This window comes from Buceros rhinoceros, unplaced genomic scaffold, assembly GCF_000710305.1.
Source record: "Buceros rhinoceros silvestris isolate BGI_N320 unplaced genomic scaffold, ASM71030v1 scaffold661, whole genome shotgun sequence".
NCBI classification, from domain to species: Eukaryota; Metazoa; Chordata; class Aves; order Bucerotiformes; family Bucerotidae; genus Buceros; species Buceros rhinoceros.
The window spans coordinates 2,677-18,809 of NW_010395855.1; the positions used below are offsets into that span (position 1 = coordinate 2,677).

At 39.8% G+C, this 16,133-nt stretch overlaps 1 protein-coding gene across 1 annotated transcript in view; it reads left to right on the forward strand.

Annotated features, from left to right (window-relative positions):
- The first annotated feature begins 457 nt into the window (after positions 1–457).
- Positions 458–16,133, forward strand: part of CASC1 (cancer susceptibility candidate 1) — a 19,526-nt gene continuing 3,850 nt past the window's right edge. Inside the window, exons 1-9 of the mRNA XM_010145680.1 lie at positions 458–478; positions 1,694–1,795; positions 4,935–5,072; positions 7,287–7,433; positions 8,601–8,704; positions 10,310–10,586; positions 12,570–12,672; positions 14,398–14,564; positions 15,522–15,666. Coding sequence (XP_010143982.1) covers positions 458–478; positions 1,694–1,795; positions 4,935–5,072; positions 7,287–7,433; positions 8,601–8,704; positions 10,310–10,586; positions 12,570–12,672; positions 14,398–14,564; positions 15,522–15,666 — 1,204 coding nt within the window. The remainder of the gene's footprint in view (positions 479–1,693; positions 1,796–4,934; positions 5,073–7,286; positions 7,434–8,600; positions 8,705–10,309; positions 10,587–12,569; positions 12,673–14,397; positions 14,565–15,521; positions 15,667–16,133) is intronic.

Sequence of the window (16,133 nt, forward strand, 5' to 3'; positions counted from 1 at the left end):
AAACAGCTAGAAGACTAGCTGTAGGTAGGTAGGAAAGGAGAGGCATAACTTGGGACTGAAGCACTCAGGCAGTTTCACCACAGACATTGTCCCGTTCAAGCTGTAGATCAAGGGAGAGGGCAATTCTGCTGCTGTTTCTGAAGGGAAGAAGAGGGCTGTTCTTTGTCTCCACTTGTATTGTCACAGGCTGGTAGGGGTAGTGCCATAGGTAGTGTGTTTTAGTACTACTATTCAAATGAATTTGGCTCATTCGGAGGATTTCTGGGCAATATAAGACAGAATTTTATGTGGCTCGTTATTATGGTTTTTTTGTCATTGCAGCTAATAAAAGAATAATTTATTTTATTAAGCAAAATTATGCTCTTGATGTATTTCCCGATCTTCAGAGGAAGCCCGATTGCAAGCTCAACAAGAAGAAGCAGCAAGACTTGAAAAGGAGAGAATTGAACAAGAGCAAATGGAAAAGCTCGTGGCAAAAGTTAGTTCGTACTCAATATTAGAAAAATTTTTCTGTAGAAAAATTCTGATCCTATTTCTAAATTGGTGATAGAGTCTGTAAACCATTACTAATTTAGTGTGAGAAGGGAAAGGAATTTCCTTATGTCCCTTGTGTGGGAAACAATGTAGAGGGATTTTTCTGGCCTTACTAGATTAAATTAATCACGAAAAATCTCGCCAAGCCACTGGAAGGTACTCTTGTGTAAGACCCTGCAAGCTGAGAAGGTAGTGAGCTGGATTAACAATTGAGTAAAAGACAATACATGTAAAGTCAAGACAAATGGTGCTGATTTTTTTTTTTCTATTGTATTCTTTCATTACACCAATATTTGGCTTTGATTCAGAAAAATTCCCTGAGATGAGAGAGTTTCCCTGGGTTTGATACATAAAGATGCTATGGTTTAATACATTAACTTCTGGGATATGTTTGAGTGAATACTTTTTTTTCCCCCATTTCCCATACTACCAAGTGGATGGGGTTTTGTTTATGATCCCCATAATTACATTTGGTACAGTTGTGCAAGAAAATTTCGGTATAAATTTTTTTTTGGTATAAATTTTACATGTTAGGGCAGTTGCATTCATTTGTGAGCATGCGTATGTGTATATATATGTGTGTGTGTGTATTTGAACATGAATGTTTATTTTTCTGAGAGAACCGGAATTCAAAACAAAAACTTATTGATAATATCCAAATAGTTTTGTGTTTTCAAAAAAAAAAAAAAGATTTACCAGAAAATTTTTTTCCCTTTTTTTTTCCCCAGAACAAAATCATTCTTGCCTGTGCCTCTTGTCCTTCACAGATTTTTTTTTTTCTCCCTAGGAAGAAGAGGAATTTAAAATAATAGAAATTATAAAGAAAAAAAAATCATCTTGCACACATTTTTGCAACATATGCTTACATTTTTTAGTAGCTTTCATTAGAGGTAGTTCCAGGAAACTGTTCAAGCGAGAGGTTAATCATCATATGACACATTATGTTTATCATATGGCTCAGACACTGATGTAATGACAATAACGTATTGTGAACTACTGCGGTCTTCTCGAATTAACTGATTTATAAAAAAGCAATGTTTGGATTTGTTTAAATCATAGCTTGTTCAAATACCCCCATTTTTTTTCTTTGATATAAGATAATTGTAAGAAGTAAACCAAATATTTAACTCCTCTGTTTGATATACGTGTGTTTTAACAGGATCATGAACGAAGGGTATCTGAACTAGCAGAACTTCATTCACTGGAACAGAAGTTTTTGTCTGCACAGCAGTGGAAAACAGATTGTAGAGCGTATGCAAAGGTGAGTTTTCTTTCCCAAATCTGCCCAGTGTCACAGAGGTTCGACTGTGAAGAGGCTTTAGGCTATGTCTCCATAAGAGGACCAGGAATGCTTCCATTCCTTGAACTTAAGTGTGTGCTGTGACTGCATTTCAAGTTCCATCTCAAGGTATTAACTGGCCCTGTTTGCTCTCTAGACTTTGGTGTACTCAGAGAAGAAACATGGGCAAAGAGAAGCCTGTCTGGCTGATCAAAGCCCCCCAGCTTACCCCAGCCTTCAAGAGGAACTGTAGTTTTAGGTGTTCTGGTGTTTGTCCTTCCTTTTCTGTTTGTTTAATTCATTCTGCTTTTAAACATGCCATAGAAACAGTTCTAGCATGGCTTAAAAATATTTTTGTAGAATTTGTGGCAATTGTTCCAGTGGTTCCAGGATATCACAGGTCATCATTTGGAGAGGGGTTGGCCAAAATTTTGAAGGGACATGGCACAAATCTGGGTCAGACATCATGGCTGGAAATACGTGAAAATGCAGGTTAGAGTTAATGTCTACAGTTTAGGATGGCATACATGGTGGTTGAATCATCACCCAATAGTACTATATGCCTGTAAAGTTAAATTTTAAATAGTAATACACTAGTAGAACATTCCACTTTTGTGAGACCATCTCGCAGAAACATCATTCAGTAACAAATCTCATATGAGATTTGGTCAGTTTTGTTCCAGGTAAGGTAAAATAGATTTGTGGACACAAGGATTTTCACTTTGTCTTGTATATCACTTAATCTTTTATAAAGCCTCTGCGGAACAAATTTAGCATCAGTATAGAAGAGACTTCTGAAATTCAACCTCTTGCGCAAAGCAGGGCAAACTGAAGTTAGATCAAGGTGCTCAGTTGGGTTTTGAAAATTTCTAAGGATGGGGATACCACAGTGTCTTTGGGCAACGTTTTTGACTGCTTTACCACTCATTTTTAATGATGTTTAAGTCCAATTGCCATTTCCCTTGTTACAGGTTGTGATCATTGCCTAATTGTCATGATACATCATCCCTGTACGCCTCTGAGGGAAGTTTACCCCCATCTCGTCTGTAATCCCCCTCTAGGTACTGGTGGATTGCATTTGTTAGTCCTCTACAGACTAACAAAGCTCAGCCTTTCCTCACGTGTCGTTTTCTCCAGTACCCTAACTATCTCAGTGTCCCTCCTCTGGACCCCCCCATTTGTCTCTCTTTCTTTCTCTTGCTCTGAGGGACATTAAGCTCTATGCAGCACAGCAGATGTGGACTCAGGAGCCCTGCAGAGGGAGTAGTCCTGGCCTTACTGGTTATGCTCTGCCTGGGGTAGCCCGGTGTGCCCTTAGCCTTCGTTGCCACAAGGGTGCAGCATGGTATCGCCGCAGTTATGTCTTGGCGCTTTTGGGTGACTTTTATTACCTTTTTCAGATGATGACAGGCTCTGACTTCATTATCTTTGTGAGTGTGAAAATCTGTCCATCATTTCGAAAGGGATGTTTATGGATATTTTGAAGAGCATGTCTTGGAAGGAGAAACTTAAGATTTTTTTTTGTTGTTTTGAAAAGTAATGGCAAAACAGAACTATTATTTTTAAAATAAATCTTCAAATAAAATACTGGTAGATTATGGGAAATACCACAGTTTGTGTTAATCTGTTGTTAAGAATATTTAGGGCAAAAAAAAAAAGATATAATACCAAATGCTGAGTTTCTATATCTATTTCTGAGCAACTTCAGTTCGGATTAACAGAAACATTTAGAAACTATCACTAAATTTATCCTTTTTCACAAAGAACAAGTGCGGTGGAACAAGCCAGTGAAAATGGTTAGGGAAGTGTTTGGGAATGCGATTATACAAGTGCTTTTGCTTTAGAAGATCCATTTTAGATTGTAATGCAATATTCAATAGCAGTGCATTAGTAATCTTCACATTAAACAGGAAGGCAATGTTTCCTTAATATCTTACTATATGGATGAATAAAATTACATTATAGGTGGTAAATTGATCCCATGAGCCAATGTTAGACTCATATGTAGAGTTAAGTGGGTTTAGCCTGTTGACTGATTATTCTTTTCTTCCCTCACCTATAAGAATGACCAATAATTGATTTGAAATTAAATTATTAGAAAAAAAAAGGGGTTTCACGTACTCACCAGAGGTTTCTGTAGCTGCTGGATTGGTGCTGGTAAGGACCCCACCTATAAGAATGACCGATAATTGATTTGAAATTAAATTATTAGAAAAAAAAAATCCGGGGTTTCACGTTCTCACCAGAGGTTTCTGTAGCTGCTGGATTGGTGCTGGTAAGGAGGAGGAAATCTCCTTCAGAGGCAGAGAAAGGAGGAATAAACATGTTGGAGTAGAAAGCTCTTAAGCAGCTGTATGTATGGCCAGTGTAGGAATTTTTAGTTTTGTTGGCAGTATCTGGTTTGAGAACCATCTGCGTCTTCCATCTGCACTGGTTCCTCATTTATGTTCTCGGTTCTTTATTCTTTCAGTCTCCCATTTGTGGCGTCTTCCATCTGCACTGGTTCCTCATTTATGTTCTCGGTTCTTTATTCTTTCAGTCTCCCATTTGTGGCAGGTACTGAATTCATTGCTTTTCTAGACGTGCAAGGTCTACCTAGTGCTGGTAAGGAGGAGGAAATCTCCTTCAGAGGCAGAGAAAGGAGGAATAAACATGTTGGAGTAGAAAGCTCTTAAGCAGCTGTATGTATGGCCAGTGTAGGAATTTTTAGTTTTGTTGGCAGTATCTGGTTTGAGAACCATCTGTGTCTTCCATCTGCACTGGTTCCTCGTTTATGTTCTCAGTTCTTTATTCTTTCAGTCTCCCATTTGTGGCAGGTACTGAATTCATTGCTTTTCTAGACGTGCAAGGTCTACCTAGCAGGACAGAAACCGCTGATAAATGAGTAGGTATAAACAGCAAATGTTAGGTGGGCAGGAATCTCTTAACACATTAATATCAAAATAAACCATTTTTTTTCTGGTGTAGTGATAAGCCAGGCGGTGTTACAGTCCTGTGTAGATGCAGGTGTGAATGTATTACTAGAATATATTTGTCTTTCAGAATCCTCCTTTTTTTGATAATAATGATAGTCATTTGCACCCCGTGCCCATATCTACTTTGGTTTGAACATTTTCTATAGTGGGAGCATTACCTCAGTTGTGATGGAAGTCCTGACCCAAGTGTACTGCAGGAAATAAATACTTTCATGAGCTTGTGGCGTGAAGATCAAAACAAGGACATTCAACTTGTGATGGAGAAGGGAGAACAGGTGCTAAATGTAAGTGTTAAAATTGTATTTTTCAGTTTAAGCTTCCCAGAACATATCCTTAAGAGCCCCCTCCCCCTTTCTTTTTTATTTCCTGTTGTTTTTGCCGTGAAGTGACTGAAATTGGCTATAACCTTCAAAACCTAAACGTTTTTCTTCAGTTTTTCCATTTTTTTAAAAAATTACTCGTTTATTGTTAACTTTAAAGATGACTTTAAATATGCAGTGCTTTTAAGGGATTTGTGTATAATGTTTTTACACTGAATGCTAGCATTTCAACATCCATCTTCCCTGTTATGTACGCTTTAAACAGTCTTGAGCCTGAACAGAGAAGCTCGCATCATATGTAGGTGCTTCAGTGGACAGCAGCCTTACTGTGTAACACTTAGAGCCGGTAAAGCCTCATGTAAAAACAGGAGTTCCCAAAATGTAAGCCACTAGCCACTGATGGTTTGTGTTTAAGCAATTCGTGGCTGCGCTGTAAATTTAGGGTTTTTTTTCCAGTTATGCTAACTTTTTAGTGGTTTTCAGAAAGTTAAATAGGGTCCTCAAGAAACTGGGGGTGAAAATCATAGGAGTAATACAAATTTCATTGGGCTGGTTTGGTTCCGAGTGTTAGATTTCCTGCCTTGCAGTGCTTTCTGGGTGCTGCAGTTTTCACCTTCCACACACTGCTTTTTTCTGACCCAGTGGGGAATGTGCGATCCGTTCCAAGAATTTCAACAGATATACAACTCCTGCCTTTCTCTTCTACACTGTAACCCAAGAACAAAGCCTGGCAATTGCCCACTTGGGCTCCTTCTCGCCACTCTTGTCCCTGCTGTCACATCTTTCCCACAACCTGCTAACTTTTTAGTGGTTTTCAGAAAGTTAAATAGGGTCCTCAAGAAACTGGGGGTGAAAATCATAGGAGTAATACAAATTTCATTGGGCTGGTTTGGTTCCGAGTGTTAGATTTCCTGCCTTGCAGTGCTTTCTGGGTGCTGCAGTTTTCACCTTCCACACACTGCTTTTTTCTGACCCAGTGGGGAATGTGCGATCCGTTCCAAGAATTTCAACAGATATACAACTCCTGCCTTTCTCTTCTACACTGTAACCCAAGAACAAAGCCTGGCAATTGCCCACTTGGGCTCCTTCTCGCCACTCTTGTCCCTGCTGTCACATCTTTCCCACAACCACATGTCCTCCTCCTCGCTGTATGTTTCCTATCTAGTGCTGAAGCGTTACAGCTACTTCAGGTCCGGTAAGTGTATCCTGCCTGGCACTGCATGCTCAGTAGTGTTATGTGACGCTAGAAGAAAGGCATTTTTGTATTGCCCCTACTGCAAGTGCAAGGTCAAAAAGATTGTCTGTCTTCTCTAGGTCTAAAACACTTGAGGATCTCTTTCCAGTTCTACATGTTTTTAGGGGAGACTGGTAAACACTCTTGAAGTGTGGGACACGTTGAGGTAGACTATGATAAAGATGCAACATAAAAAAGAGTGTAGTAGTTACAATTCTGCTGCTGCTTTGCCACACCCTTAACGAGCAGCGGCAGCACTGCGGTTCCCCAGGCTATGAGGAAGAAGAGTCTGGGAGGTCGGGAAAGCAAGCATAAAATGCAATAATCTGATCCTCCCTTGATCTCAGTGCTGCAGGTCACTTTGGCCAGCTTGGAGCTTTTTCGTCCCATACAATCATTTAGATGTTAAGATATTAGCATGTAGTGGAAGACAGCAATGTTATGACAGCGTTCAAACTTCACAATAAGGTTTGTTTTGACAGTTAAAATGCAATTGCTGTATGTCTTCCTTTTTTTTTCTTAAGATTTCATAGCTGAGATTATTACTATTGAAAATGCAGTTCCAAAATAAAGCTGCAGGCTTTCCATTAAAACTAATCTGTGACCAAAAGGTTTCCTCATATGACCGATCCAGTTCAATAAATGATCTATTTCATAAGCTAAGATTTCACAGCCTACAAGTTAAGGAATGAAGGAATCAGACCGGATGAATGAAGGGAAGATCGACGTGACCCTGGAATATCCAGCACTTTGCATGGTTGACTGTCTGACCATGCTGGCGTAGCACAGTTTCTAGAGATACAATAGAAAAAGATTATTTCTATGACCAAGATACGTGTAGGTGTAAAGGAAGCAAGTTTGTCTCATTTTTTATGACTGAACACAGAGTATATTAAGGGTGGTATCAAAACAAAGGTAATTTTTCCACATATAATGTCTTCTAGTTAATTGAGAAGTTGCAGTTTCTTTTATTGGACATGCCCCCAAGTGAGATAACAGAAAAAGAAACAGTCCAGTACCAGGAATCTATCCTGGAATTGCAGAATCTGCTTCATCAAAAGTACAACGGAGCAACAGAGCACCTGCTGAAAGTAAGTAAGGTTTACTTCTTGGAAACTGTAAGATGTGCAACACACATGAGGTTAGCTACGAGTGTCTTGTTGTGATAGTTTGGTTTGCTTGCTCTTAAATTGTCACAGAGATTAGTGTCTCAGTTTCCAAATTTAGTATTTGAGTTTCCAAATGATGTGTATGGCAGATACCAGAACTTGTATTTCTACAGGAGCCCTGCAAAACTTGGAGTTACAGTGGAAATTCCCCTCATTAAGACATCTAAGAATAAGTTTTTGTGAAATATTGAGATTTGGAGATGTTGAAAACAAGGGGTGCTGTATGTAATTTGTTTTCTGTTTTGTCTCAGTGATTTAAATTGGAGCTAGTTGACTGTACAAAAATTGCAGATGTGAAAAGCAGCTCATCAGGTTAGCTGGTGATATTTTCTAATACAAGTTCATATGACTAAAATATTTTTTAAACTAAGATATTGGGAAGTGTGGCGTATTTAAAGAAGAAAATGAAAATGCACTTGGGAATCAGTTTTCTGGATAAGTAGTGACCTTGCTTGCTATTTTAAATAAATTAATCATATCTATAAGTATGTTTAGCAAAAGAATATTGCTAGAGGAAATAAAAAAAGAAAAAGGAGTAAAGAAAATAGTGAACCAGATGTATGCTCAGAGACAAAACTATTAGCAAATTAAGAAATATTAAATTCTTGATTGTCTTTACTGAATTTGAATTAGGAATTAAATTCCTAATGCAATTATAATTTCAGAAGTTCTGTATTGAGAAAATTATACAATAATCTGTGCAGCGTCTGTGGGATAGGGGTGTTTTATTTCTTAATAAGTCTGGGTTTTGTTTTTTTTTTTTTAACTTGTCCAGAGACGTATTTTTGCAGGGACATGATGAAGGGAGACAAGAGTACCACTGAAGGGGATAATGTAAGATCTGGCAGTATTTGGCTGACAGAATTGGTGAAGTCAGAAGAAAACAAACATAGTTCACATAGTTCACATTTAAAGAGATTTGAGTTTTTAACTGTCATATTATAGTACTTAAATCAACATACCTGACCCTTGTCTGGTGTATTTTCATTCCTGCATGTCAGTTTTTTATTTATGCAAGTGTAAAGGTAAGTAAATTGAAGTTATGTAAGTAAGAAGACAAGATGATCTGATTGGCTTTTTTCTTTGTAGACAGCTAGTAGGTATGAAGATTTTGAAACTGGAAATATGCAGAGAGTCATCAAGGATAAAAATGTTACCTTCTGTATTTGGGCCAATTTGAAGAAGAAAGTGAGGTACAGCGAACCGAAATTCTTGATTTGAAGTCAGGCCTGGCCTTGTCTACCCAAGTTCAGTGAACACCAAGAAGCAGTTCCTCATAATCTTTTCCGTGCTGAATAGCATTCATTCTACACGCTCACAACTGATGGATTTCATACCAAACTGTTGCTAAGGAAAGTACTGGTTGCATCGACATCAGTTTTATTCCAGAAACAGGATTGGTTTATATATGTATATACACACACATATATATACATATATACATTTATATTCCATATAAAACTGTGTGTATGTATGTATACAACATAGTGACATCATACTCCTAGACTGTGCCATGCAAAAAAAAAAGAGAATTTAGGTGACTTTTAGTGTAGAACATCATACATACACACAGTTGTATATATATACATATGTGTATATATATGTGTGTGTATATATATATATACAGTTTTATATGGAAAACAACAAAGCTCCCACAGAGAGTTGAAATTCCTCTGGCAGTAATGTTTCTTGCTGATGCATGAAATAATAGTTTATAAGCTGTTACAGTTGCTTGCAAAGTGGTGGAATGATACTTTGCGCTCGGTTCCCAGTTAGACAAAAGATTCTAGAGGGATGCAGGTATCCTCTGTAGTGGGTTCTGTATCAAAGAATTTTTTTTTTAATTAGATTACTGCTTAACTTCTTTTTCAAAAGAAGCTTTTTGAGTGGATTTCCTACTCTCACTCCACAAATATGAGGAACAAATTGATAAAAGGACTTTGCCTTGACCAAGGACCTGTAGCTGTAAGCTTTGCTAAGATAACTTTAGACTTTAAGACTGGGTCCTGAGCAGTGTGACACTGACCTGCAGAGAGAGCCTGTTTAGGTCAGTGTTCAAGCCTTTTGGTCAGTTTAGAGATACCCTTCAGGTTTTCAAGCAAGAATTAAAAAACAGATGTTGCTTTACCAGAAGATTTTTTAGAACTTGTGACCAGCTGACCTTATCTGAAAATACATATTATTTGATTTGTTCTGGCTTTGGTCGGGCAGGAATTGCAATGAGCGACAAACTTCCGTATCTGATGAAAGAACCCAAGTTCTCAGGTTAGATATTTGATTTGATGCAAGTTGGCCTCCTATTCCGCTCTTAGCCTGCTTCTGCTGCTGCCACAAGGTTTGGTGGCTGTGTAATACTGTTGATTATCAAAATTGCCTTTATATCTGTGTATCTCTTTGGGGTTTATATGGAAGATGCTGAGACTGATGTAACACAGACAGCTGATGACTTCACCGGTGTCGGATTTGCCCATTGAATTAGTCGATTTTACCAGGAAAGTACTCTGTAGAAGAGCTGTCGTCTGATTCTGCCTCATTGTCATTCTGTCAGGTCTGTTATTTTTTGCAGCTCCTGATCCCCTTAGTGCAGTTACAGCTTTTCTGGAGGGGCTTACTGACAGCTGTCAGTACAATGCAGGGCACATATTGTGACATCATACTCTTAGACTGTCCCATGCAAAAAAAAAAAGAGAATTTAGGTGACTTTTAGTGTAGAACATCAGTTTGAAAACTTATGAAGAAATATAAAAGTGCTGCAAATCTGACTAAGGAATGTTATTGGTTTTCCTTGTTTTTTACAGGTTCAAAAAGCATGTGTTTTGTGACGCACAGCATGGATTTGACCTTCCAAAGTCACTGGCTGTGAGCAGTGTGGCTGTTCGCATATTGCACACTCATTATGATCATGTATCCCCGCTTTGGCTGCAGTGTCAGAGGGTGCCGAAATTGGAAGTATTAGATAGCAAAGAGTTAATTCAGCTTTCAAAAGGCAATGTGGAAGAACCAGAAGAAGAGGAAAAGAAAGCCAGAGAAGAGCCCAGCATGTCCGCTGAAGAAGTGTATTCTGATGGGAGAAAGGTAGGTAAAAAAATCTCACAAGAGGCTGTTCTGCTGGACCAGGTGTTCTTGAGGCCCTGTTGCAGTGTAACAGCTTCTTAACGTCCTGTGCCTGGGAGAACCAGGTTCTTAAAAGTTTTCTAGAAAAAGGCAACTTGTGTTAATACTGCATCATCGGTTGGCTCAAGAGAATGGAAGGATGAATGACCAATGGTTGCCATAGGGAAGGTAGAAAGGGAGACGTTGTCAGAGCGTGGTAGTTGGCATGCGTGAGTTGGCGTTTGGGTGGCAGTTTTAACAGTAGGATCAAGCCACGAGGAACATCAGGTGCCGTGGTAAAATATTCCCATAAATCTGTGACGTATGTCCAGATGAATGACTCTGCTTCTGAGAAACTGTCAGCCCCATAAAATCACTGCAGGAATCCAGGATTAGGAAAATTCGCAGTGTGCAGAATGGGATTCAGCGCTCAGCGGGTGCTGGTTGTGGAGCAACTTGGTCGCTCCGTGTCTGCGTGCTGAAGCTTTTGCCACTAGAGGGCTTTCCCAGATCTGTTTCTGTTTCATCAACGCTCCTCATTGGAGTCCATTGGCTTTGGGTGTCGTGGGGCTTGCTTGGTTTTGTAGTCTTCTCACTGGGTTTGGGTTTGTCACTTTTGGCATCACCTGTGAACTGCAGATAAATGACTTGGGTTCTCTATTTAGAATTTCTGCACAAATAACTGTAAACCATCGTGGTTTACACCTTCTTAGTATGTTTGGAGCAACTGTCTTTGCCTTTTCCTTTTCAGTCCCCAAAACTTTGTAGTGAATCAGTGCCTGAAATCCCATTTTTCTTCGTTCCTGGTTTTTTGTTTTTTTTTTTTTTTTTGCATGGCGAGTCTTGTCTTTTGGCAGTTTTTACCTTCAGACCTTTCAGACTTTCTTCAAGCTCCTCATTTCACTCCTTCTCTTCTTTCCCAGGTCTTACTCCCTTTCTCTCTGAATCGAGTTTTGTGAATTTTCCTGTTTCCCCCGAAGACGCCACTTTCTCAGCTACTGCAGTCTCTCCTCCTGTCTGGCTCTGCCTGGAGTTCCCCCGTGTTTACGGGAGCCAGCACTTCTTTCCCCTCACCTCCGTCCTGTGTGAGGAGATGTGTGTTCTTCTCAGGCACTGGCAGGCACAGCACGTGGCACAGGAGGGGCCTGTGCCTCCAGGGGGATGTCTTGTACACTGAACTGCCCTTTGTCTGCTGCTGTGCTTCCAGAAGAGTCTGCTGTGACAGGGATGAATTTGGATCTGGGTTGGAAATTTGGCTGGAAACCTGGGGTGATGTTTTGGAGCCTGTGCCTCCAGGTGGATGTCTCGTACACTGAACTGCCCTTTGTCTGCTGCTGTGCTTCCAGAAGAGTCTGCTGTGACAGGGATGAATTTGGATCTGGGTTGGAAATTTGGCTGGAAACCTGGGGTGATGTTTTGGAAATAGAACACAATGTGAGAAAGGGAATAAATGCCATGGGCGAGGCACAGGCTAAGATGGCAAGTGGGAGTTCTGGCAGAGTTTCAGTATGGCTTTGGATTCAACATGGGCTTAAGCATTGGGTCAATCTTCTAGCTGTAAAATCAACATAAACATAATTTTCGAGTGCACGTACTGCTAAAGGGTTAAGTGCTTGTATGGTATCTGGGGAGCTTGAAATGGAATTTGCCATAGAAATGAAGTCATTATTTTATGTTTACATTTCTACTGGTGTTTATATAAATATATATGTTTATTTTACATTTTTATATTTATATATCCGGTTCCAAAGTTGGAGAGAATCTTTAATCAAAATTATTTTAGCTAGCTGGGTAGAAATGATTTCTCCTAAAAGCTGGACCCTGTAGCAAGACTGGCACAAATGTTGCTGGAGGAGCGGGACTGTACTCTTTCTCCTTGGGCCTCCTTGAAGGGGGTGATCCCCTCTTCTTTATTGTGTCTGTCTCTAATGACTACTGAGTAAAAGTCTTTTGCTTTTTATACAGAGTGCTGTCTCACTGAAAGAAAACAGCAACAGCACGGACAATATCAATGAGACAGGGGAGGAAACTGAGCAGCAGGCAGAAATCTTGGGCTTGCCATCACGAGGTATTTGTTTAGTTGTTGTGCGCACCATTACAAACGTACTTATTCTAAGTATTTTGTTCACGTGGAGGCCTTGTGGTATAGATCACTATGCAAATGGAACAAAGTTTATAGATATATTGATGTTTTGATAACACTTGAGTTTTATTGACATTTCTATTAATGATTGTTCAATGCAGGGAGGAAATAGGACAGATAGGAAAATGGATTTTGTCCCCACGCTTCATTTATTTATTATTTATGTTCACGTACATGTTCATTATGTTTATGTACGTTTGTGTGTTATTATACATATGTTTATGGGTGAGACACACAATCTTTATGAATCTGCCAGGCAGATGTATGTGCACAGAAGGGTACTAATTATATCTGAATGTCTTCAGGCTTGTTTATCTGCTTTAAAAAAGGAGAGAAGGCTTATGAAACAACACTTACGCTGGCATGCTGATGATTTGCAAACCCCTTCAACCACTTTTCAGAACGGAGTTTGAAAGGATGCTCTGTTACCACAAATTCAGTGAAAACAGGCAGCCAGGTAGATGAGAGGTAAAGAACATGAACGCAACAGCAGGGAGAAGAGCAAGATCTGCTGCAGTTCTCTGGATTCGACTTTGTTGTAGCAGTGTTAAGAAGTTAATTTAGCTTGGGAGAATGAGTAGTTTTCTTAGAAGACACTTAAATATTTTTGTATTATTATTTTAAAAAGCAAGATAAAGTGCAAGCCACTACTGTGGTTGGTAGTACAAGGGTTTTTACTTCTTCCTGTAACTTTTTTGCTCAGAGTAACTGCAAAAGGACATTATGTTGTTATCTGAATACAGCAGAATAAAACCTCTGCATAGTGCAACGAAATCTGACGTTATACAATAAGCAGCACTTTCACTTGGTTTTAAAAAGCTTGAAGACAGTTTATGTAGATATTTGTCATTTTTTGAGATTATCTCACTCTCTAAAAGCAAATTTTAGAACACTTACAGTAGCCATGTTTACAGTATTGAACACTTTTTCTTGATCCTTGTCAACAGTAACCTCCTGTAACATCCAGTGCAATGTTTCATGTGGGCTTGCTGGCTTTCTTTTTTAAAAAAGATATTTCTAGGCATTCATGTCTGTGTTGTTGATGCCTTCTAACAACATTTTCCAATGAATTAAAACTTAAATTCATACATATGTGTAATATATACATAATAATGCATAGAAAAAATAGAAATTATCCTCGTTATCTAAAAACTTTGTTTCATGTTAAATCCATTTTGCTCTCTATAAATATAATGTGTTTCACCTTCAATACATGAGCTGTAGGTGCCTTGTATCTTTTTATTTACCTTATTTCTTTTTGTACCAATACAATCGTACTAAACCTCTCCAGAATTTACTGTGTTGTGTACTGGTGAAATTCTTCTGCAGTTAATGGTGTGACTCATTTTGTCAGTAAAGCCTTATTCCTATATAAAGCGTTGTGAATTGACTACAAAGCTGGAGCCGAGATTGGTCAGTCGGAAAGCTCAGGACCAAAACAAGAAGTCCAGCTGTCTTTCTTTGTGCATGTTTCAATTCCTTGTTAAAAGATTTGGGGAGCACCAGTAGATGGTGCTGAAATGCTGCAGAGTGTAAAGCGCTTCAAGCACCTGGGCTTTTTGTGCAAAAGTGAAAAATAAATAACAGAAGTGGGAAATTTCAGTGTTTTAGTTTAAGCACCATGTTAATTCTTGTTGGGTTGTTTATTAGTTCAGGATCCGCTGAGACATGAAGAGACAAATGAAAAAGAAGAGGCCGTAACTGATGAAAACATTGTTGATTTGCAACAGTTGGTACCCGTGGGTGGTGTGTACCACATCGATGCGCTGCAGCTTCCACCTCAGGTCAAGCAAATCAAGGACTGGAGCATGGTGGAGGTAAGTGAGGAAGGACATTACACCCCAGGCAGTCCTCTTCCCCATCCTCTTGAAGAGCTATCCCTGAGGTGTGTCACCACCACAGACGTAAGGTACATCATTTCCTGAGCAGCAAACTGAAGGACCAAGTTTTCAAATAATTTTTAGATTACATGTAGCAAATTTTTGGAGCAACTGAGGCGAACAGACCAGCTTGCACTTAGAGAAGCGTGTGCTCAGTTACTGCTCATTAGCACTCATTAGCGTGGTTAGCAGAGATTGATATGCTGGAAAATGCTGTTGGCCAAAGTAAAAGCAAAGAGAGATGTTCTTAGTTTTTCCTGTGTGAAAGGTACAGGTAAAGGAGAGTGGTAACAAAACTACTGCCAATTCAGGTCCAGGCTCTGCAGGGTATCCGAGGACTATAGCCCCTGGGTTCTTGTGGAGCCTGGCAAAGAGCTAACCTGCATCACAGTTTTTACTGTGAAGCCGAGTACCTTTAGTCAGTGAAATTCTCATACAAACCGAGAAAGCGGGACTGTGGACACATCAAGACACGTGGGATCTCCGTTCCCAGCTGAGCACTCACATCTGCATTACCAGTCCCCTTTGTGACCTTTGTCATTCCCTTTGACACTAGCAGGACAAAGTACAATTACATCTGCTTTTGCCTCTCAGGTGCTTTTGGGTTTTTTTTGGAGACTGTGTCTCTATTGAAAAATGACTATGTCTGCTGTGTGACGCTGCCTTAAGGGTGCCATCAACAGCACTGAAGGGCTGAAAGGCCTGTGGGTAGTCACCCTTCTGCTGTCTTTAACATTGTAGCTGGAAATGTGCAATACCTGCAAACCATTAATACTAATGAATTTGAAATGGTGTGGTTAGGAATCCCTGCAGGTGATCAAGCGGACTTAAAAAGTAGGCTACTGCATTTTCTAATAAAAATGTTATCTGTCCTTTTTTTTCATTTTGCCAAAGTTACTCGATGTCGGATTGGAGGCGTACCCATATCCCCCAGAAGAGGCTGAAGATGCCACACAGCCACCAGTACAGATCACCCTTAGGCTTTCTGACAATGTCCTGTATTTTGAGGATCCTCTGATAGCCCGATGGGATCCTGCAGGTATGAACTTGGGACGTAAGTTTATTTTAAGTTTGAATAATGAAATTTATACCTGACTTTGACTACTTCCAGAATCAAGCTGTAAAGATAACAGCTAATTCAGAGCCTAGAAGTAATTTAGAGACTTTGGTGTTAATTGGTTTGGGGTTGTTTCTTTGGTCATTTTGCTTCTGCATTATATCCAATAATACCCTCCAGGAGTCGGGTTCTTGGCAGGCCCCGGCTGCCCCATGCCCAGGTCTGTGATGCCCGGAGGTAGAGCAGCGACTCTTTCACCGGCACCCCCCTGCTGTGGGGAAGGAGCTTGCGTGCCCTTGTGAGGTTGAGAGCTGTGCTGGTGGTGGCATGTGCCTCCGGTGGGGTCTCCCAGGCCAGACAGGTCTCAGCTGAAGGGTCAGACACAGTGTGTCCACGGGCAGGATGGGCTCACTAGCCTTCGGGCACCATCCTAGGAGAAGGACAACTCT